The 25,114-nt window shown below is 45.8% G+C and overlaps 1 protein-coding gene across 1 annotated transcript in view; it reads left to right on the top strand.

The window, feature by feature from the left end:
- Positions 1-25,114, top strand: part of CHP2 (calcineurin like EF-hand protein 2) — a 193,387-nt gene that overhangs the window by 71,128 nt on the left and 97,145 nt on the right. Inside the window, exons 2-3 of the mRNA XM_086938705.1 lie at positions 19,321-19,393; positions 21,871-21,951. Coding sequence (XP_086794831.1) covers positions 19,321-19,393; positions 21,871-21,951 — 154 coding nt within the window. The remainder of the gene's footprint in view (positions 1-19,320; positions 19,394-21,870; positions 21,952-25,114) is intronic.

Raw genomic sequence — 25,114 nt, 5'->3', positions numbered from 1 at the left:
GAGCTGCATCATGCTTGCGACGCAACTCCAGCAATACGCCGCCTTTCCGACGGGGGAATGCGACACTCATCTGCCCATCCGTGTGCCACGGTGCACCGCATTGTAAATGTTGTCTCCTTGTGTTGTAGAAGAATGAAAGTATAGCCAGGGCCACTGGAATTATGCTATTTTGCTCCTCAGCATTTTCCGCATAAATATACATTTACCACACAATCCATCAACTTCTGCATAATCTGCAGCTTCCAACAAAAAAATAATTTACAGCCTTAATGGATCTAAAAATGCAGTGAAACGTTGCTGCGCAGTGGAAGGCCCTTCACAAAGGTTGATTGGTCAACTTTCTGTTGCTTATTGCTGTATTTGGGTGTTAAACTGGTACTAATGATGCGAAGCGTGTGCTCAGACAGTGGCAACATGTAACAAGCAATTGCAATGCAATAGGTCTCGCATTTGCGAGAGTTTGAGCTATTGGTATTGAAAATGACAATGCCTTTTATTTATGTGTTTTGAAAACCTGTAATCAGTGCATAAACACACGCTTTGTACTTATATTAGTAGTTGCTTACAAGAAGCAAGGCTGTCAGTAACTGTTTTACTGCCAGCCGTGCATTTCGTAAGCAAGGACTATAAGTACAAGGTGCATATTTACACGCGCTGGCAGGCTTTCAAAACACATAAATGAAAGGTCTTGTCATTTACAATGCCAATAGCTCAACTCTCCCAAATGCGAGACCTATTGCATTGAAAATACTTTTTATTTTGTAGCAGCACCACGCATGATGGAAGGAAGTGAAGCGGTTCACCAAGACTTTAGTTTAGATGCTGCTTGAAGTGCATCCATTTGCTTTATTAGTTCAGAAATACATGGTTTATGACCATTGCTTATTTCCACTCTAACTGGACAATACCTCGATTTAGTAATTGATTAAACAGGGTGACTATACTTGAAATGAGGAGCGGAACAATTTGTTTCATTATGGAAGCTAGGTAGATATAGGTCGGGTGCTTGAGAGTCCCTGTAGGCGAGAAAATCTTAACTATTTGTCTGGCAGAAGTCTTTGCACGGTGAGTGAGTTTGTTTTAGTTTTTCTCCAAGACAGAGGAAAGTGAAACAGTGGTAGTAAGGAAGGCTTCCTGCTCAGTGTAGCATCCCATGTTAGCAATCCTGGTGGAAAGGCAAAATGACAGATTGTTTCACAAAGCTTGCCAAGCCACAAATTGGTGATCATGTGCTAGAGAGGACACCTATTTTACAATAACCCTGCAGATCTCTTTTGGTGTGTTGGTTGCTAGTATAATGTGGGTGGACTAGTAGCTCTGTTCATCCAAAATAATTTGTTGTCTATATGAGACTATTGCCATGGTATAAAGTTACTTTGCCTCATCAGTGTAATCTGAGTGCAGGTTACTTTCTGCTCTCCGGACTTCAAGTTAACAGATGTGTAGTTCAAGTGTAAACCAAGGGTTATTCTTGTGAAGAAGATTTTTTCTCTATCTGCTGAACTCAAAAGGTAATGCCTTTTAAAGTAATTTGTTAGATTTTGATTAAGAGTGGATAAATCACAATTTAGGTCATTTTGATTGACCATAATTGGATTAGAGGCAAAGATAAATGTAATTAATTGATTTGTTTTATGGATAGAGAAGCATTTTCAACATCCATCTCTTACCATGATCTTCCTTCTATTGCTTTTCATGGTTTTATATGTTTCGAGAGTGAAATGGAGTCAGTGATGATCTGGCTGTAGTAACAATATATAAGGAACTATGCTGGACTGTAGGCCAGAAGAGAAAACCTTTCATTGACTAGTTCTAAAAGATTAATGGGGTCACTGTTCATTATCATTATGTTCAAGAAAAATGAAAGGTGTACTCATTGCAGAGTCAATCAAGTAAGCCAAGTTTGTTCCAAAGTTACTTCTTTTATTTAATCAATCTTTAAAACTGGCACACAGCCAACACGTTTCGTTCTCAATTTGCCAGAGGGAACTTCGTCAGGGCTGTAAACAATTATAAACAAAACATTACATGAGTAACACATAACATCCATCGAAAAATACATTATTCATCCAGAACAATGGAACAACCATCACTGAGGGTTAAATGTCCTAAACCTTCATTATTGGGAGAGGAGACAAATCAAAAAATTATGAAAGAGGGAGGAGGCAATAATATAAAAGCAAATTTACTGTTATGTATTCAATTGTGCATTTGTAAGCAAGTGCTTCTCCTTAAAATGCTCTGATTTTTTTTTTGTTTAAAATCTTTTATAATAATGCCAAACCTGTCTCTGGGTTGATTAGCATGTGCAACTGTCAAGATCTACTGCTGGTAATAGATCATACAGTGTGTGATATGAATTTCTCTGTAACCAAGTCCAGGTTAGGCAAGAAAGGTCAAGAGGAGATTTACAGAGATCAGTAAACTGAAGCCAATGTTACACCACTGATATGGCATTACACAACACAGCCTTCATATTGCGCGTGAACGACTACATATATCACATGAAATCATTAGGTGGTCATTAGGATGAGACTTTATACAGAGGATCTTTTGGAAGCATAAGAAAGAACATAATAGAGGGAAAATGTAATTCTTTGGTGCTGTATATAGCATGGGAAATACATCACCATCGGGATTCTTGATCACGTGTAAAACTTGGTTGGGCGATAAATCAGGAGGTGGGTGGGGAAAAAAAGTAAGATTCTGCTAAGCTCAGAGCATCAAGGAAAAAATCGGCTTGATTATTGATCAATTTCCTATAAGTGAGAGAGACGGCCTTTCGGGTCATAGGATCCAGCAATAGCTGGTCCTCCAGGGGGAAATAGTCCGGGAGAGGAATATCCTTAAGGAGGGCAGAGTCAATGGCATGGCTGATTTGGAGGTAGCGAAAGTTCTCCGTCGTTGCTAGTTGGTACTTAGTTTGGAGATCTGGGAACAACGCCAACTTGCCCTTGACCCATTGATCGCCCACAGTACAGATCCCTATCATGTCCCATTTGTCAAATCCTGCACAGGCACCGAGCTGTCCCAATATGTCCGGTTCCCAAAGAGGGGTAGCCTTCGTGAGGCGCCCCTGCCAGCCCATTTGTCTATGTGCTCCGTGCCACACCTTCACCATTCGTGGCGTAGGGCCTGTAAAGCACAACTTCCTGTGGTTTGTATACAGTGCTCTATTATAGCCCCCCTTCCCAAGCAGCCAGTGATCAGCGTAAAAGCTGGGATCATCATGTCTCCCGAACACCCATTTATTGATGGCCGTCAATTGTGAGGCCTGATATTAGAGACATAGATCTGGAAGTCCTATACCCCCATCGTACCATCCCATAGTAAGTTTGGCCATGGCTATGCAGGGCAGCCTGTTGTCCCATAATAAGTCTCGCACTGCATCATCGATCTGCAAGAAATAAGATTCGGGTACCGGAATGGGAGTGTTTTGTTACGCGTATAGAAAGCATGGCAGCGCTAGCATTTTAAATAATGACGCACGTCCTAAAAAGGTAAGGGGGAGTGTCTTCCAGTGAGTGATGGCTGGGAGAAACCTCTGCAACAGCCCTAGCAGGTTCCGCTAAAAAAAATAGCGTGCTGTTAGTAGTAACGAAGATCCCTAGGTATCGAAAGGCCTGGGAAGTTACCGGAATATAGTATCCTCGAGGACTTCGTGGTGGCTTTCCCCATAGGGAATATATCTGGGATTTAGACCAGTTTATTTGATACCCGGAGTGCGCCCCGAAAATGTGAAAAATATGGAGTACACGGTGTAATGATCGCGTCAGTGAGGCAAGATAAAGCAAGATATCATCCGCATACAGTGATATGCGGTCTTCGTGTTCACTAGTCCATCTAATGCCTCTAATGCCCGGGTCTCCCCTTATCCACACCGCCAGTGGTTCCAGAACAAAGGCGAAAAGGAGCGGCGACCACGGGCGTCCTTGCCTTGTGCCGTGACACAGAGGGAAAGGAGTGGAGCGATGATTGTTCACTGAAACATGAGCCATGTGTTGTGTATATAACAGTTTGACTCACCCCATAAATTTAGGTCCGAACCCGGTGCGGCCAAGGACTACAAACAGGTATTCCCACGCTATGAGGTCGAACGCCATTTTGGCATTGAGCGCCAGGAGAGTCGTTTCTTCTTTTAGAGTATCTACACGGCCCAGTGCACCATGCAGACGAAGCAGGTTGTGCGCAGTGTTCTGTCCGGCATGAAGCCCGACTGATCAGGATGGATCAAGTCGGTGAGATAGGGTAGCAGGCGAGTTTCCAAATGTTTGGCTAGAATTTTAGCCTCTACCGTTATTAGAGAGATAGGCCTATACGAGGCGGACTCATCTATCGGTTTACCAGGTTTATGGATGACCACAATAGTGGCTTCACTAATATCGTTTGGGAGGAGAGCTTTCTCGTAACTTTCTTTATACAGACTTAGTAAATGAGGTGCTAGTTTGATAGCCATAGGCTTGAGCACCTCAATCGGGAGTCCGTTCGGGCCCATTGTTTTCCCCCTTTAATATCTTGAATGGCGTTATGAATTTCTTTGACTGATAAATCAGCGTCCAGCGCCTCACTCGCTTGTTCCGAGAGGCACGTTACCCCGATAGTGCGTACCCATCTCGCTGATTTCTCTTTACGTTCCAGCCATGCCAGAAGTTTGCCAGCGCGTTCCCCTTGCTCATATCTACAATGCTGTGAGGCTAGAGCATGCCTATTGGCATCTTCTAGGAGCAATTGTTTATAATCTTGCCTTTTCATGTTAAGAAGGTGTTGAGTGTCTGGGACCGGGACCCGATATGTATCAACCTCAAGATGTAGGATCTCGGGTTCTAGATCCAATATCCTACGGCGACGCTCAGCCCTATGTCCAGCCATCACCGATAGTGCCCTTCCTTTGATCACTGCAATATAGACCCCCCAGAGTGTAATGGCCAATTGGACCGAACCTACATTTTCCTAAAAAAAATAATCTGTGTCTTTCCGCAAGTTGTCTCTAAAACACAGGATATTTAGTGCCCAAGGCTCGATCTGTATTGAACCAGGTTGCAGCGGGCGTTGCACTCCTAGGATTGTCAGCATTGGGGAATGATCTGACACCCCCGCGCCAAACACCCAGAATTAGAGAAGTCGTGTAGGTGTTGCGCATGTGTGAACAGATAGTCAATACGTGATTGACTTCCGAGTACGGCAGACTGAAAAGTAAAATGTGTGTCATGAGTGTTTGACCACCTCCAGATATCTACCATCCCCAGGGCTTCAATAGAATCCCGTGGTTGGGAGCGGTGTGCTGAGTCACACCTTGGCGGTGATCTGTCCAGTTAATCGTTGATTGTCAGGTTAAAGTCACCCCCCAACACCAGTGTGCCCCCTGGTAGATTTAGTTAAAGTGTCCCAACAGCTATCAGTGTCAATCGCTGTAGACCCGGTGGAGCACACACAGAAACAACATTTAGAACCCTGCCCTCCCACATACCTGTGCAAGCTGCGTACCTACCCTGTGGATCCGTCCAGGTATTCTGTATTACATATGGACAACCTTTTCGAAGGAGGACAACCGCCCCCCTGGATCCTGAGGTGAAACCTGAGTGGACTACCATTCGTACCCTTTCCTATCAAGGGCCATGCAGGAGTTACCAATTAGGTGAGTTTCCTGCAGCAACACCAGGTCAAGCCCATGTCGGTGGACATATTGCAGTACAATACCTCTTTTAATTTTGTCTCCTAACCCATTGACATTACAGGTTATAAGCTTAATTCCTTGACCTTTCGCCATAGTGTAACAAATATTGGAAGAACGATGTTAATGAAGGACATGTGGCCTTCCAGGCCCTCTCCTGCTGTCAATTGAGCAATTCCCGGGCTTTCAGTGATAATCTCATAATACTGGAGATCTCTTGCTGCCATCTGTACATTGAAACCAACCAAGCTATTCATGTATAAGAACTTACTTTGTCTTGCTGCAAAGTGCCCCCCAGTACCTCCCCCCAACAAATTAACCTCCAGAGTACCCTCAGCTCAACAAACTCAGCCCCCTCCCTGCCTCCTTGCTTAACGGGACTAAAACCGCCCGCAACCCCCAACATGCAGAGTGGCTGTCGTCCAGTCCCAATTTGCAAATCGTTATACAGACATTTCTTCGCTCCCCGGCCCAACCCGACCCCAGAAGCAGTATACCACACAGAGGCTCAGTATGAACCTTGCAAAATGTCCTGTGGCGCCCACATCATCAATAACAGTACCATAACAAGTTTTTATAAAAAGAAAAAATTATCCTTTTCCCAAACAGCCCAACACGCTGAAGGAACCTAGCAGCAGCGTAAACAATGTAATCAAGTACTAGGGCAATCCCCGGAGACTAGGCAACCCAAATGGCATTAGTTTCAGACATCCTCCCTAGCTTCCCCCCATTACGAGCTTTGTATAAAGTCATGTTCGGGAGGCCATGGCGCCAAGACCATGCGCCACAGAGTTCGCGAAGGCATCAGGAGGACATGGCCAATCTCATACAATCCTACCAACCATAGAGTCAGCGCCCTCCCGTGTGTCCTTGGGAGTCAGAGTCAGAATGCGGAGGAGATCGTCTCTGTTGGCGCCAGTCAGCGTTGCCATCCACTGCAGAGAATGTCTTTTTTCCTTTCTTTTCGACCATGCGCCATCCCTCAAGCCAGTCCCAGGCCTCTTCAAGTCAAGTGAAAAACCAAGATTTTCCATTTGCTTCCACACGAAGCTTGGCGGGGAACATCATTGCATACTTGACTTCTTGGTCACGTAGGGCCTGCTTTATCTCCAGGAAACTTCGGCGCTGTTTCTGTACTCGCACCGTGAAATCTGGAAAGAACATGATTTTGCTGTTCTCCAATGTAAGTGGCAGGGCCGCTCTTGCCGTCTGCAGAATAACATTGTGGTCTCGAAAATTGAAAACTCTCGCCAGCAGTGGTCGAGGAGGGGCTCCAGGCCTCGGTCGGCCCCTGGGTACTCGGTGAGCTCTTTCAATCGTAAAGCATTTGGAAAGTCCTCTGGGTTGTAGATGCTTAAGGACCAGTTCCTCCACAAAGAGGTCCGCCGCCTGCCCCTCCACGCGTTCCGGTATGCCAATGTTGCGAACATTGTTCCGTCGCATTCGACCTCCGTAGTTGTCCAGCTGCAGGGCCATCGCATCGTGGGAAGAGCGGAGGTCAGTAATTTGTTTCTTGAGAAGGGCGGTGTCAGAAACCAGTTTCTTGGCGGTGTTCTCAACAGTTCCTACTCTTTCTGCAATTTTTATTTTCTCTCGGATCAGTGTGACTTCTGTGGCCACTGTGTCAATCCGCACCTCAAGGGAGGTCCTTATTGCCGTTATTGCTTCAAGTAGATCCTTATTTGACAGTTCTGCGACCTCTCCCGGTGTTGCCGCCTCCGTTCGGTCTTCAGTTTGCTATTTCTGCCAGGGGAACTTCTCTAGCTTGGTCTGAATCATCGTCCGATTATTACGGCTGGACGCCATTGTTTATTGTTGCGTGGACACCACCACTGATCAGAGCGCCGCCGCTACTCCCTGCGCTTGCAGTGAAATCCTTCACTCGGCCTGTCGAATTTCGCAGGAGGCACCCCACACAGAGGAGTATCTAATCAGGGTCATCCCGTAGGGGCCGTAGCAGGTCGCTCAACATATACCAAGTTCCCAGCTGTGGGCGGCCGGCCAAGGATCAGGCCTCAGTTTCTTTCGGTCGTGGGAATCCCTTCTTAGTTGTAGTGCATCTTATTTGTGCCGTTAGGCTTGCAGGTCGTGTGGGGAGACAGCAGGCTCAGGGGCCCCTGAGGGAGGAGTGTCTACACTAGGCACGGTGGGCGCACCGGAACACCAGTGCCTCTTCCATGCTTAACACCCCAAAGGCCGAAATGGTGCGTCCTGCATAGGCCAAAGCTGTTCTCAATATTCCAGGGCCCCACAGCTGTGGCCACGAGGTCTCAGAGTTCTGGCAGCAATCGGTACTCTTCCAGCAACCACACCAGGTCTTTGCAACTAGCCTCCAGACCAGGCGTTACGTCTTTGGGGTGGCATAAAGTGCAGGACTCGAAAGTGTCTCCAGTTTAGGCCTGAATAAAGTTTTATTGGTGGGCTCCTAGCGGCGGGACCGCGGAAAACTGCACTGTAGTTCGCGGTCCACCTCCAGCCTTTTTTCGCTAATTTGTCATTGTCCACCTTTATCATACTGTGGAGGGCCACTCCTATTACACTTGCAGCCTGTTGGTAGGTCCCAGTGTCTGTATGCCAATAAACTGTGGGTCACCTCACTGCAGAGTGTATCAGTGGCTCAGGGGGCTCCCAGCGTACACCCCTTGTCGGCACTGCCGCCCTTGCACTCTCTTTGTGTCCGTGTATAGGTCTCAGGGCTGCCCCGGGCCCACACGCAATGAAGATGGAATAAACTTAAGAATCTTATGCAGAACTTTCAGCATACAGCAGCAGGCTGACGACACTTGGTTTATTTGGGAGGAGAGCGTTAGGTCTTTGTCGATCAGGAAACCTAGATTTCTAGCTTTCGGCACAGGAGAAGGACACGTTCCGGCTTTGGGTGGCCACCACAGTTCGCTCCATGCACCGGGTTTCTGACTGAACTCGATTACCTCGGTTTTTTCGGTGTTTAGCTTCAGGAAGTTTATATTCATCCAGGCCATTAGTGCCATTAGACAGTTCCAGAACCTTTCCGCCGTCAAGTCCACGCTTTGCATAACTGGCACCACTAGTTGGGTGTCATCTGCATATGACACGAGCGTGAGACCATGGCTTTTTATCAGTCTTGCCAACAGAGCCACATACACATTGAACATTGTAGGGGACAGGGCCGAACCTTGGGGCACTCCACAAGGGAGAGTAAACTTTCCAGACTGAAGTCCTTCCCAGTGGATTACTTGTTTCCTGCTGGCCAAGTATGAGGCTAAGAGGGCTAGAGCCTTATCCATGACACCAGCCGCATTCAACCTTTGCAACAACACCGCATAATTTACAGTGTCGTATGCGGCGGTTAGGTCCAGCGGTATCAGGGTGACCCTTCCCCCTCGTTCCATCATCTTTCTGATCTCTTCAGTCGCCATAATCAGGGCTGATTCTGTCGAGTGCCGAGCTCTGAAACCGTATTGAGTGGAATGAAGAATGTTTTTCTTATCCAGATATTCCGTCAGATCTCTATTCAGAGATTTCTCAAGTATCTTAAAGGGAAACTGGAGGCAAGATATTGGTCGATAGTTTTTAGTTTCTAGTGGATCAAGTGTGTGTTTTTTAAAATGGGTCTGATGCAGACCTTTTACCAACACATTGGAAAGACCCCCGATTTTGTGATCTTATTTAATAGGGGAGTGAGGGAAGCACTGATCTCCTCCAGGACTAGGTGTAAAATGTACAGGGGGCAAGGGTCAGAGGGAGACTGAGACTTGGTTCGCACCAGTAGATCTGCCACTTGTTTCTCACCTTATATTGAAAACCGTGAAAGGCTACACTGAGGGACAATTTCTTCTAGTCCATCAGGACCGTTCACCTCTGGTTTTGGTACTATTTTCAGAAGCTCCTTACACACCGACTGGACTTTGTTTTAAAAAAGCCAGCCATTTTGTCCACAAACTGTTGGTCAGGTGTAAACACGGTATCCCGCGGACATTTAGACAAGACGGTAATAGTTTTAAACAATTCCTTGGAGGAATTAATAGCCTCCTGAATTTTGGCGGTTAAGTAATCTGTTTTGGCTTGTTTTATAGCGGACCTGTATTCCTCTAATGCTGTGTTGTAGCCGGTTCTATTTTCGGTGCTATAGTTGGATCTCCAGATTCGCTCCTGGTGTCTACACTTGATTTTTAATTGTCTAAGCTTGGTGCTTATTCTCTTCCGGCGCCAACTTATTTACTGCCTGATTTATCCAGTTTTCATAATTACTGGCTGCCAGGTTAGAGTCCGTTATATCTGGGAGATTCTTGCTAAAGCTGAAATCAGATTGTGTTTTTGAATGGATTTCCAAGGGTGTGATTTCGCCAAGGAGGAACTAGTCCTACGACGACTAGCTTCTGCCGTCTGGACATTGACGTGAACTGCGGAGTGATCTGACCAGGGTACTTGTTGTACACTCTTTACTTCAATATGGGGGTTACTGGAAAAGATACCGTCTAACGTGTGGTCAGCTTGCTGCGTAGGCTATAGTATTAGCTGACTCATGCCATATCCTGCCAGGTTGTCTGTCAGGCATGATGTGTCAGTGTCCTTGTGTGCTTCTAGATGAAAATTAAAATCGCCAAGGAATGTAAAGGTATTGTGTCTTTGCAGGATTCTAAAAAAGTCTGCAGTGATCTGATAAAAGCAGCTCTCGTGCCTGTGGGTCTATATATGAGTAGTCCTGGAAAGAGTTCACAGTTATTGCTTTTAACACTGAATGACATTGCCCTAGCTTCCAACATAGGTTCTGGTACAATCTTCACTGCATAGTGGGACCGGTGAATCAGCGCTAACCCTCCCCCTTTTGCCCCTACCCTATCTACATGAGCTACAAGGTAACCCGCCGGCACCTCAGCTCCCCAGTCTGGCTCTGGGGTACTATTCGCCCATGTTTCTGTTAGAAACAACAGATCTGGGTTTTCAACTTGAATCATACACTCAAGCTCATACTTGTGTTTCATCAAGGATCTTGTATTAAGTAAGATGCAATTGATTATTTTAAGGTCCCTTTTGAGATCCATTGGGAGTTTCTTGCGTTAGCATATGCATCTGGGAGTTCCTGGTCTGTTGCCCAGGTAACTGAGGGATTTAATAGTCTCCCTTTCCCTAGCAAGGTGGTTGGATTTGATAGGGAGATACAAGGGCAACAGGCCACATGTATTGCATTGCGTAGGTCTACGTTTCAGCTTATCCGGGATTAACATTGGTTGTAAGCACTCACCATGTTTAAGATCGAAGAGCTCGTTTCGAGTGTAAGTGTAGCTCTTAAAATGAGCAGGGGTCCTGGCGCTGGACGCGCTCCGGGCGCCGACGGGTGCAGACGGGCTTGCCTTTAGCGCGGCGCCGGCGCCCCCGCTGCACGGTCGCAGCATCCGTTTTTTTATGGAGGTAGAGGGAGAGTTCGGCGTCTAGAGCGCTGACCTCAAAGCGGGTCCGCTCTAACAGGCGGGCACCGCAGTCAGCGAATTAGCAGCATGTGGTAAGAATCTTAATTTAAAAAACATAGTTTTACAAGTATCGTTTAAAAACACTATTTCAGCTTAAAACAGACTAAAATTACTAACACCCCCAACTCTAGCAACGCTATTGCAGAGTTTGTAGCGTTACCGGGTGCGCGGTCGCAGCATTCTGTTTTTTATGCAGGTGGAGGGGGAGTTCGGCGTCTAGAACGTTGACCTCAAAGCGAGTCCGCTTTAACAGGCGGGCACCGCGGTCAGGGAATTAGCAGCATGTGGAAATAATTAATTTTAAAAACACAGTTTTACAAGTATTGTTAGAAAAAAAATATTTCAGTTTAAAACAGACTAAAATTACTAACACCTCCATCTCTAGCCTACCTGTTGCAGAGTTTGCAGCATTACCGGTTCTTCTGCTCACTTCGCCACCCCAGTTCAGACCCAGCCACATGCAAATCAGCCTTGACCCTGTTCCTCATGGGAACAGTCCAGCCTGTTCCTCCCTAGACTGGAAACAAGCAACCTAGGGCCGATTTCGGGGTAACACCCCTCATCAGACAGGCCAGCTTGAATTCAGTCTGTTATATATGTGAACAGTTATCCGTTTATTAACAGTATCAGTGGTATCAGAAAGGGTTAAAAGGTATTATGAAATTATATTGTTGAGACATCTCTTCCTGTGCGGAAGTAATGCCACTGCCCACTATCTATGCTAAACCCTTATTTGTTCAGAGCTAATTCTCCAACAACTGAGTAAGTTAGGACAGGTTAAAATCAGCTGGTGGGACAGTTTGATCAGTCCGAGCCACGATAATGTATTTAAGTATCCTTGCTCCTAAAATTGACCCTCATAATCGCTGCAACTCAAAGGGATGCTGACAGCGTCCTGCGAAAGTCCTTCCATGGCTGTGCAAGCATACCACTCCCAGGTGCATGGCTACACAAAGCTAAAAAGCTTAGCATGTTCGAGACAACGCTTAACCCCACCCTCTGCTCTACAAGTTGTTTCTAAATTCGGATCATGACAGGAAAGTTACAGTGCAATTGAAAGTTATCACACATTGATTATGCCAACTCTCTCTACCTTGGCATCCCGGCCTATCTCACCCACCGCCTCCAAATGGTTCAAAACCAGGCGGCCAGGCTGGTTTTTCAAGAAAACAAGCGTCAACATATTACCCCCCTTCTCAAGAAACTACACTGGGTCCCAGTGGCCCAGAGATGCGCTTTCAAGGTAGGCTGCATGATATGCAAATCCCTAAACAGCAAGAGCCCATAATTCATCAACAGTAAGATCAACAGATACGTTCCCACCCATAATCTACGTTCCGCCCACATGCACCTTCTGAATACTCCTCCTTTCAGGCTTAAACGTGCTGGAGGGGTTAGGTTTGCCATCCTAGGCCCCAAGTTCTGGAACTCCCTGCCTTTGGAGATCAGATCCTGCCCAAATCTCATGAGTTTCCGTAAACTGCTAAAAACTTGGCTATTCAAACAGGCATACTAGCCACATCTTGACATCTTGACCCAATCCCCTCAGAGAAACGCCAAGAAACCAACCTGGTGTACACGCGCTATACAAGAAATTTTTAACATAACATAACAAAGTACATTTTCTAACTGTGTCAGCAAAGAGAAGACTATGGCTCTAAATGCATAAAGCTTTCCGGTTTCGCTCTTGATCGTAGCACGATTCCCTATGCTCATGGTTCCTCACTGCGCTAATGATTTGGTTCACAGTCTATGGCTGCCTCAGAAACCTCTCGAGGTCGAAGCTGCTGCCAACACTTGGAGCTCCATAAGCCCTTCATGCCGCCCGGCTTCCGCCGTCTTCCATCACGTGTACCAACCTGGCCGCCGCCTTAACTATCAACGCTTCACCTGGAGCGACCAGAAGGCAGCCAATCGACTCTTGCCACTTCATGCAACATGCGCATCACGGGAGTTGGGGCCAACCAGAGTCACAGAATTTTGGGCTAACCACTACACCAGAAATTTGAGGCACACGGAAAACAACAAGACACCACTAACTGAAAGAAAAAAGTGAAAGCGCAAGCGGGCCATGTATGCGTTGTGCTGACCGCAGGGGCCGTACGCGTGCACATCGCCTGTCCCTGTGCGTGTGTGCATGCCTGTCTGGCCGCGTGCACATCTCCTGTACCCCTTCGCTAGCAAAACCGACGACAATAGATCTTGCAATGGCGAGCAACGCATGCGCTGCATCACTAGGTGAGACCAAAATATGACAAAATAATGAAGTGATAATATAATGACATATACAGAATTACGCCGCATAATTTACCTCTTCTTGCTGCTTAATATAGTCAAGCCTGTTGTATAATCCCAGTGGTCGTGAGTACAGAAGACTGTTTGCCTGGGTGCACAAGGCAAGTCATAATTGACAGATATCCGGAAGCTAGGCTGTGAGTATCACTGTAGTTCTACGTTTGAGTAACAAACAGGCTGTGAGTATCCTAGTTTGCCAGTGAAGTAGCTAGGAATGTATTCATTTTCAGGAAACCAAGGCTTGACAGGACAGCCTTGCTTATCCTTTATTAAAACACTATTTTATCATTCGAAATGTCACGTGCATCCACAAGATTTCAGTGACGTCATTCAATTATCATTTTGGATGTATATAATATGGGACGGAAAACTGAATAAACAACATTCTCATACCCTTTTTATCTCAGGAGAAATGCCTTCCTAAAAAAAACCTGGATTGTGAATTGGGATTGGTTTTGCAAAGAGCTTCCAAGAGTGTTAAAAAACGATGACAATCAGACTGTTTTAAATACCACATTGAAAACAGCCCAGAAGTTCACTGAGCGTGATGGATTTATTTATTTATTTATTTGTGTATTTTGTAAAGCGCACAGCTGCCCCAACGGGGCGTCCCGGCGCTAATGAATCTGGAAGCAGTGGGCAGATATAAGACATATTATAGATCAAAAAGATGAGTTTTGAGGGCTCTACGGAATAAAAATTCTGATGGACATGCTCGGAGGGACAGAGGGAGCTTATTCCATTGCTGAGAGGCAGAAACTTCGAAAGTTTTTCCTCCATTTCGGGTTCTCTTAAACCTAGGAGTGACTAAGAGAAACTGGGAGTTAGAACGCAATGACCTGGCATTATGATAAGGACGTAAGCAAGTTTTGAGATAGGCCGAGCCTTTGCCCTGCGTAGCCCTGTGGGCCAATGTCATTGCTTTAAATTGACATCTTTTACTTACTGGCAGCCAGTGCAGTTTACTAAGATAAGGGGTGATATGATGTCTGGGAGGAATACCCTCCACCAGTCGAGCTGCCGCATTCTGCACCGTCTGAAGTCTGTTACACAGACCGGCCGTGATGCCTACATACAGTGCGTTAGCATAATCGAGATGGGAGGTTATCAGGGCGTGAACCACTGTTTTTCTGCAATCAGTGGGCAGATAAGTTATGAGTCTCTTCATTGTTCTGATCTTAGCAAAACAGGATCCTGCTATCATTTGTACCTGGTCTTCGAAGGTAAGCTGGTTATCCCAGCGGACTCCGAGGTTCCGTACAGAGCTTATCATTCTACGGACGCTCATGTGGCTGTCGCTATCAGTGGTTGTATCACAGAGGCATGCATGGCTAAACCTAACGGCCCCACCAGCGAATGCATCTAAACAACGCATTCCTTTGCCACGCATGCCTTTACCACACAATTTCGTGGTAAAGATATGACTGGTCCAAGCCCCACACTCTGAGCCCGTAACACTACCCTTACCCCCTTGAGCCCTAAACACTACCCTGACCCGCAGAGCCCTAAACACTACCCAACCCTGTCCCAGAGCTCTAAACAGTACCCCGAGCCCCTTGAGCCCTAAACACTACCCTAATCCCTAAACCCTAAATACTACACTGATCCCCCCATGAGCCCTAAACACTACCCGACCTCCCCGAGCCGTAAACACTACCCTGACCCCGTGCCCTAAAAATAAACCCAATCCACCTGAGCCGTAAAAACTACCTTGACATCCGACCTTAAACACTATCCCAACCCTAAAACTACCTGAGCCCTAAAAACGATCCCAAATCTTAAAAAGTGCCCTCCACCCCCTAAATCCCTACCTCACTGCGGGCTCTCCCGATCATGCCTGTTCCTGGGCCCACCCATCCCAGCATTTAGAACTGCGTCCTCTGATGTGCTTCTCCCTCCTTCCCTTCTAGAGTAACCCTGGGTGAAGTACTACGCTATGCTCACGTAGTTTGTGAAGTTTGCACTACTTCGCACTACGCAAATTGCACATAGCACAGTGCAAACACGCGTAGCGGTCATTTTCTGCTTGCTCGCGGTCTTCAACGTCAAGTTGGCAACCGCAAGCGAGTAAAATGACATCCCGGCGAGACTTTTTCCTTGTTCACAATCAGCAACGTCAAGTGCCGATCGCGAGCGTGGAAAATAAACCTCCTGGAGAGATTTTCAACGCGGGAGGTCAGGTTTCTCATTGCGAGTGATCGCGTATGCTCCCGACCGCTCGCGATGAGAAACTACAAGTCCGTGTTGAGAAAGCTGGCCCTTGAGTAGAAATCCACTCGAGCTGCAGAAAAAGACCGCTTGCACTGTGCAAGATGCGGTTTGCACTGTGCAAGCAGTGCGAACAGCATTTTGCACAGTGCACTGCGCATAGATCCGTAGTGCGAAGTGCACTTCGCGTAGCTACGCATAGCGCTACTACTTGAACTACGCCCAGGGTTATTCGAAAGACCCAGTTGGTCTCCATTCCAAAACCAGGGAGGGATACCAGTGCTTGCTTCCCATCATTAGCTGGCGATCCTCAACACGGATTACAAAATCCTGAGCAGGATACTGGTGGATCGGTTGCTGCCTCTGCTGCCTCAGCTGGTCCGCCCTGACCAGAATTACTTTCTTCTGGGAAGAAGCACATCCCTAAATATCAGAATATTGCTCTGTATCATGGAGTTTGCACCCTGGACTTTCCCCAGATCGGTGCATCTGGTTTTAGATCTAGAAAAGGCCTTTGACTCCATTGCCTGGAACTACCTGTTCAATCTGCTCAAGCCACTGGGCATGCGCATAGTGAGGTTCATTCAATTACTTTATGCATGCCCAAGGCACGAGTTCACATTGGGCACTGCATATCAATGTCCATGCCTATACATCTGGGCACTAGACCAGGCTAGCCCATCTCTTCGCCCTGGCAATGGAGCCGATTGCCATCCGACTGCGCAAAGGGGGAGTGAGTGAGGCATTCCTTTAGGAGCCGAACACACACCATCTCCCTGTATGGAGATGACATGCTGTTATACTCAAAAGATGTCACTGCGTGCTGTCCGTACATTGCGCTAGCTATCCGTGATTTCCACATAGTGTCAGGCCTACACGTCAACTAGCACAAATTTTGACTATTTCCTCACTGCTTCCCCGCTTACTCTATTACCTCTCCAACCTACCACTCCATTTTACTGAAAGTTCTTCCCGCTCTAAATACCCTCTTAGGCGGGGAAATCTGTCTCAAAGGCTAGTATAATTTGTGCTGACTAAGCTTCAGCATTAACCTAATGTGGGTGGCCTTGGCGTCCCTAGGTTTGAGCTTTATTATAGCCTCGAAACTCTAGTGGCTCTGTCGCTGAGTAATGGGCGCCTGCCTGGAGGACACCATTACTGCACAGGCACTCTGGACGATGGCCACAGTACTTACGCACCTTTGTCCGGAAGGTAGCTCTGCATAACCTTGTCCCCGACTGCTATGGGCTGCCTGTGTGTGTTATCGTAGAGCCTTGCACCTCATATAATGGGCACCTACATACGCTCTGGCTACTCCACCCTGCCATGCACTGGAAGCGCACTAACGCTTGCAATTCTCAAACAACAGTTCACCCTAGTAGACTTGGCGACCTTTATCGTGAGGGCTCCTTGCTTACATTCTACGAGCTTAGGGAACATCGCAACATTCCTCAGGGTCACTTTCTGATCCTTACAACGCATTATCTCGTGCACTGCACCATAGCTGGTGCATAGTGGTCGGAAAGCAACCAACCCACAAGGTAATGCAAGCGATCTATACAATGGGCAATGGACAGCACCTTACTAGACAGTTGACTAAAACGTTGGTGGCGCACAAGCTGTTCCGCTTGGACATGCGTAGAGTTAAATGGGAAACAGACCTAGGCAGAGAGTCTAATGACGCTGAATGGTATTGTATCCTCTCGCTCTCTTTCACGGTATCTAGAAATAAGAGATTCAAAATTCACCAATTTTACATTCTAACCACATCATGTCTGACCCCCAGAAAGATAAACTCTTTCTGGGAGCAGAATCCCATTGCCCTTGTTTACTATTACTACTATTGGGTGCTGAAATGCGAAATAAGTACTGGATATGCCCTGCACTAACACACCTCTGGACTAAGGTAAGAGATCAATTACAGATGCTGTTGGGGCATAACAATCTTAGTGGGTTCTGCCCTGGGAATGTTCAACTGTTCTAAAAAGCATACTGCCAGATTCATCAAGCTAAATTGCGCTCGCAAAGGGCCAGATTCTGAGAATCTGGCCCTTTGCGAGTGCAATTTTTGCATTTGGGATTCATCATCCCGAATGCAAAATTTGCTAATTAAGAATTCGCACATTTGCGAGGAATTGCATTAAAGGAATCTCTATTTGAGATTCCTTAAATGCAATCCATGATCCATTTTAAAATTGCGAAATCGCAATTTTTGGCCGCTATTTACCGCGAGGTCAAACCTCGTGGTAAATTGCGAAAACTTAGAAAAATGCTTTTAAAAGCATTTTTCTAAGTTGCATGTTACACACACACATGTCCTTTGGACATGTGTGTGTGCAACACCAATGTAGGTTGCATTATAGGGGTGCTACAGGGTGTCCTTTAGACACCCCTGGCACCCTTGGAATCGCTTCCTTATTTGCGATTAGCTAATTGCTAATCGCAAATAAGGAATGACTCCCCATTCATGAATGGGGAGTCATTCCTTATTTGCAATTAGTAATTAGCTAATCGCAAATAAGGAATCAGTAGGAATCGCAAATTCAATTGCGATTCCTACATGAATCCCGATTTGCGAGTCCTTAATAGCGATTCCTTAATAATCGCTATTAAGGACTCGCAAATCGGGACCATGATGAATCTGGCCGATAAAGTCTTATCTCGTTTCCTAGACTTGGCCCTTATATTGGCAATGAGGTCTATGGCATGTCTCTGGAAGTCTGTTGTGTGTACCTGAGAAGCTGTGTGGCATAGTGTAGTTCCTGGGCAGATACTGAAAGCACAGCCCTTAGGCGAGAGGAGGACAGGGGCCTTCGGAAATACCCTACCCTCTGTGGCAGAGGTGGGGCGAGCTGATCGAAACCTTTCATGCTCAAATCAAGGATGACACCCTGCCCTGTAGAAGCATAGTGATGGACTAACCCTACTGTGGAATTTGTACCCTGCTCATTCCTACCTTAACCGCATGCGTGCGGGCGGAATTCCGCTCGCACGCTGAGTTTTTTAAAAACGCATGTTACATGACGAGCTGGGCTCGTCATCCGCGTGCGAGCGGGCTACGCCATGACGAGCCCAGCTCGTCATCAGCATTCAAGGGGTTAAAGTGAAGGCCAGCTCTGATTGATCGCCTCGCCCTCCAAAATGGCGGACCCAAAATCCTAGGAACCATTGCTAAGTTTCACACAGGATCATCTCCTCTTGATCTACCACCTGTAACATTTGAAAATGCCATGAATCTCCCTTGTAGCTGCCTTCAGTCGGGAAACCTATCCTTGGCAACACTTTCTGCAGCTGACACTTTTGCCTGATACGAGGCAGGAGATCAGTCATACATATCGTGTCTGCCTGTGACCCCTTACAAGTTGTACATTGTTTCGTTGTTTGCTATTGATTCAGTTCTGGCAAGAAGGAGCACTTCAAGCTTTACTAACAATACTGCCCACCAGAGGCTGTATCCTATTGTTAGATGAGTTAACACGTATGCAGTAATCTTGTTAAACATATGTGCTCATAACAGCTGTAATGTATGTATAACTCTGACTGCTTGCACATGAGTGTACCTTGCTTGCCACATGAATAGCGAAATAAGAAACATTTAATAGTAGCAAATAAAAAAACAAAAACATTGCTTGGGATCTCAGGAAGTCAGAATGCATCAAACAGGTGTTAATATGACAACTTTATCTTTTTATCTAGTTTCTCTATCCAGCATCATCCGCCTGCACCATCGCTTCCAGGCGCTGGACAAGGAAGGCAAGGGCTTCCTCAGGTACAGACAGGGCTACCGCCTTTCTTAGAAAAATATTGATAATTTGTGTTGTAATAGTCAGGATTGTTTTATAACATGTCAAGTATCCCTCTGTTTGCTCTAATAATCATTCTGAAGCAATTTAGACCGCTCTCAAATACTTTTTGACTCATTTCATTATGTTTGCAGTGCTGGGATTATGTTTTAGAAGTGAAAAAATACCCGATTTCTCTGCTTTTCCGAATATATTTATCGGCTTGACTTAAAGTACAGGCCAGGCCTGTAAAATGCAAAGCAGCCCCCCTGAGAGCTGCAGCTAGTGGGGCACGTGAATGAGAAAGACCCGGAAAGAAGGCCAGGCCAGTGGGCAACAGGGCACAAGAATCTTCTACTCACACCTGGGTGGATTTGATCAGTGCCGGATTAAACCCAGTGGAGGCACCAAGGGTAGTCCAAATTTCCGCCCCCCTCCCTCGCAAATTATCTCTTAATACGTTTTTAATTTTACCAACCAACAATTTTAATAAACCAATTTTTTTTACATAAAACGAAATTATTAATGTTAATAAACAAAACTTTTTTTTTTAAATAAACCAACATAACTTTAAATATTCAATGGGTACATTACATTAATACCGTATTTTCTCTATAGAGTCTGAAATGTAATGTTTTTGTTTCTTTAAGTTGATTAATTTTTTTCTACCTTTTGGAAATAATTGAAGAAAGCTTGATTGTAATTTGCTTTTAAGATCAAATCAATAATATTTTGATCCATTATCACGGGGCCCCTAAAAGGAGTGAGCCCATAGGCCGGTGACTACTTTGACTATTTGGTAATCCGGAACTGGTTTAAGACTAGAGGAGGGCAAGGCCCACATGTTACTTTTCTGCTGTGTGTGTCGGCAGCCAGCTGAGCTGCAATTCGCATATGTCTCACAGACCGTGAGAAGTCAGAGAACTCTTTGTTTTTTACTTATCAGTGCATTTCCTATCATTGAGGTGATGATGTGCTGCTTTTGAGCTTTTTATTAAGTCAAGGGAAGACAGTGATAGTATCATCAAAAATAACCTTCTGCAATCCATTATGCTTAGAATTATTTAAATAATTTTTATTCATACTAAGTAGTGTCCTTTTGTGGTAGATGGACAGAGAAAAAGAGATTCATGCAGAGGCTGGATAGCACACTGTGTGCTAGGAAAACTGGGTATGAGGGGGTAGTTTGTATGAGAGGGTTGAGTCTGAGTCATTAGTTATGTTATGTTATGTTATAAAATATTTTATTACGTGCTCTGCTACTACAGAGTATCCTGGCGCGATATGTAGGCACTAAACTGGCCCGGTCCATAAAGAAAGAAGCAGAGAACTAGATACTAAGATTAAAAAGATGGGTTTTTAGCCCTTTCTTAAATCCTGCCAATGAAGTTGCTGATCGCAGAGAGAGCGGCAAGGCATTCCAGGCCCGTGCTGTTTGGACTGAAATTGACTGACCGCCCAGTCTCGCATATCTGATTTTAGGCATAGACATTAGTGTGCATTGCCAGGATGCAGCTTGGGCTTGAGGTAATAGTTTGTTGTTGACAGGGCACCTCCTTGGCCTGGGGTTTATAATGTATCATTGAAGACCCTAAGGGAGTGGACACGCCAATTTTGGTGATAGAGACTCAGAGTTAAGGCATATATTGGGTAGCTTGGGGTGCAATCTCAAGTTCATATAGTACAATGTTATTTGTAGTGTAGTACTGATTTAACACTTTCTTTTTTTAATGTTTGACTCTTGTGACACCCAGTCCCTAACTATGAATGTAATGCCTTCTCTTCTCTTCTCTTCTCTTCTCTTCTCTTCTCTTCTCTTCTCTTCTCTTCTCTTCTCTTCTCTATTCTACTCTACTTTACTCTACTCTACTCTACTCTACTCTACTCTACTCTACTCTACTCTACTCTACTCTACTCTACTCTACTCTTCTCCTCTCCTCTTCCTTCTATACCCTTCCTTCAATTCTCCTCTTTTTCTTTACCTTTGTTTTACCCTTTCACATGGATTCTCTTCCTTACTACCCTTTTCATTGTCCTTCCCCTTTCTTACCCATTCTTTAACTTCATATATTTTCCATGGGTGCTATGTCACATCACTTAACTCCTTACTTTCCCACCCCTCCCCTTCTCCTTTTCAATTTCCCTTCCCTTTTTCCACTCTATTCCTCCCCATACTTCTTCCCTCCCTTTCCCTTTCATTCTTTATCCTTCCTTTTTCTATTACCATACTCTCCCATCCATTTGCTTTGCCCATCACTTTCATCCACATTTTCATACTTTTTCAACATTTCATTTGTTCTCCTTTTCTGGCTCCTCTTCTGAACTTTCCTCCCATTTCCTGTCTTCTTCCCATCCACACTTCTTCCTTCTCTTCCTCTCTACTCTTCTTTCACTTTCTTTGTTTCTTTTATGTCGTTATGTTTTCCTCCCTCGCCTTCCCCCTGTCCCACCGTCTTCTCTGCAGTAAACAGAACTTCCTCTGTATCGGGGAGCTGGCAGTGAACCCGCTGGGGGACAGAATCATCAGCGCTTTCTTTGGCGATGGGTAAGTTAATCAAGCCTCGTTCATTTGATTAGATCTACACAACTGCAGCCGAGGGCCGCCAAAGCTGTTTGGAGCCTGAGGCACTTGGGAAAATGGGAGTAGTTGCCTCCTACTCCTAATACAGGTTTACATTTGTACTCTCTGTCCTCCACTACTGATGGGTGGGGTAGTTGTTATCGATATCAGTTAGAGGTAACCAGAGGTAGAAACTGGTGCACTTTTCAAGGCATTTAGCGCCGAATTAGCTATACTGGTCTTAGACAGGGCCACTAGAATTATGCGATTGAATTTAGTTTCTAGCTCAAATTGTTCAAAAGTTACTAAAATGCAGCAACAAGTGTTGCTGCGCGGTGGAAGGTCCTTCTCAAAGGTTGAATGATCGCCTTTCTGTTGCTTATTGCTATATTTGGGTGTTAAACTGGTACTAATGGAGTACAACCAACGCCTAGACAGTGGTATCAAGTTTTAAAATTGCGAAATAATGAAGTAATGCTAATACAAAAAGTGGTGGATTATGCCTCTTAATTTGACTTTTATTGCTGCATAATTTACTCAACCCTGCCACATAATTTGGTCAATTCCTGCCACATAATTCCAGTGGCCTTGGTTTTAGCGGTCATGAAGGCAGTAGCAGGGCAAGAAGCTATTTACTATCAGTAGTTTTCACACCTCGCGCTCAGCTTAACACCAAAAGTATGCAGCTAATATGAGGCTGTTGTAGGACAAGCAGTGAGACCAAGGCGAGACCTACTGATTTCATTGCCAGTCAAAGCATGCGTGAAGTCACTTTTGCTACCCTTGACATTTTGGCGCATCAGCGCTCACCAGGCCTGTCAGAAACTTTGGTGGCGCTCAGGTCACATGCGTGATATGGTGGCCTACTCTGATTTTATGATAACACCTAGCAGCAGGTAAGGTTGCCACCCTTGTTGATAATTTATAAATACATTTAGCAGTGGTTTCACAAGGCGCTGTAAAGAGTGGGGCTTGGGGCAAATAGCCCCGGCAGCTCCCCTTCTTGTGACAATCCTGACAGCCATATTGTTTGTGTCCTTCTACGACTTAGAGCTCAGTGGCATTCACTTTCTATAGGCAATGGGAAGGATATATGTCTCTGGATAGAGAGAATGGATTGGGTAGTTTTTTACTGCTATTGGCAATGGATGGGTGGTTGTCACCTTCTGAAGGTGATGGTTTCATTGATTGTCTCCTTCTACAGGTCATGAACTGGGGTACCTGATTCCCCCCACAGGTGGGAGCTGGAGGTGGCGCATCTAGACACTGACAAGAGCAGGGTTAGAGATAGAGCAAGTTGACTATGGAATGGTTGTCTCAGAGATCAGTTGTCTCACATTAATGAAGACAGCCGGGCTGCTTGGTTCCTACTCAAAGAGAAACTGAAATAGTTTTATCTTCTAAATAATTGTATCTGAGGATAACCATGCCTCCCAAACACGTAGCACTCTAGCAGGTCTTTTAAACCTGGAGATATTCCAAGAACTATATACAGGCCCAAAGCCTGGTCCAAACAAGATGCCACCTTTCCCAGTCTTAGCCCAGGCCGGGTACATCACCCATACAGCCCCACGCAATGCCACAAGCACTACGTCCTGCCCAGCTCTCAAATGGCCCACCTCTTGGTTACTTTCACTCTGCTTGTCCTTATGTGGCAGATTTAGGGGTACTCAATCCAATAGGTCTACCCCATCTGTGCATTTTCCAGGAACATGATCACAGGAAAAACATTGCAGGTTTCAGGCCTGCTGGGTACCTTCCCAACCACACAGTTTACTTTTCTGTGTCCTGCCTGTTCCCAGTATGTCTTACAGAGATTGGGCATTTAGAGTATGACCCTTTTAAATTTTACTTGCATCTTCAGTCCAGCTCAAATCAGACCAAAGGTTTTGGAATCTTACCCCAGGATTTCGTACCCTGCTCTGTCTCCAATGTAATCTCCGGCTCTAATTTCCACAACAGAGTAAGACGCCCCTGCAATTACATATTGTTATATTTCGAACTTGGTATTTGTATGGTGCAGCGCTTACCAGTTCACTTGCCTCTTGGTGCTTTGTGCAGACATCATTTGTGATTCATCCAGTCGCGGTTCTCCATAGGGGCATTTCATACCCAACCACATTGATCTGAGTGGGTGGTTTGAATGGTTGGTCTAGTGTCACGGACATGTTGTGTAAGGGGGAGGGTATCCTACACCTTCCAACTTAGCCTTCCTGAAAGTTGATCATGTAGTTGGGTTGCATGGAGGGTTGCCGTAGGTCTTGAGAACCTCCACCAAACCTGTGCCAATGATGACAGTGTTGTCATGCAAGGGCAGTGGATCTTGTGCCCCTCCAAACGGCATGGGTGGTTGCGTGTCAAAGTCTGTCGAGTGAAATCTTTGAGTATCTGCTGTTTGTGTTGTCCCTGGTCTAGGTTTTGATCCAAACATGCAGCCATGGATTTTTTATTGAGTAAAAATACAGATCTCTTTTCAGAACTTTAATCAGTCACATTTGTTGTTGGCCAGCACTGTCTCGCTGGTCCAGTGAGGCTTTTCTGCTCCCTCCAAGACCTCAATTCCTACATGACTGCCCATTTGGAGGCTCTTCATTGGCTTTCAATAAGAAAGAGGATACAATCAAGGCTATGGTTTTAGTGCATAAGGCCCTGCGTGGCTCAGGGGTCAGCTATCTGAGGGAGAGGATCCATGACTACATACCTGTCTGCGCCCTGCGTTCCTCTTTTGAACACGTGCTCATATCTGCTATCTTAAAACAGGCGGCAGATAATTTTCTTGCTTAGGGCATGTTAACTGGACCAAGCTTCCTAGAGAGCTGTGCTTAACATGGGACCTTCCCGTCTTTAAGAAAAAATTAAAGTCTTGGCGGCAGATTTACGTTTCCTGGCGCACCCCTGCAAATCAGCAGGGATGCGCCAGGAAAGATGTGTCACGCAAGTTTACCCTTGCGCCACATTTATAATGTGGCGCATCATTGCGCAAGGATACACAGATGAGTGTCGCATCTGCCGGCATTAGGTTGGTGCAGTGCCGGAGTTGTGTCGTGGGCGCGACACAACTCCAGCACTGTTCCAACCCTGCCTATGTCCAACATGGTGCGACAAGCCTTACGCCTGCTTCAAGCAGGCGCAAGGTTTTGACGCAGCG

This window comes from Lissotriton vulgaris, chromosome 9, assembly GCF_964263255.1.
Source record: "Lissotriton vulgaris chromosome 9, aLisVul1.2, whole genome shotgun sequence".
NCBI lineage: Eukaryota > Metazoa > Chordata > Amphibia > Caudata > Salamandridae > Lissotriton > Lissotriton vulgaris.
Note: the sequence above shows the minus strand (reverse complement) of the source record. Positions and strands in the feature narration are given on the sequence as shown.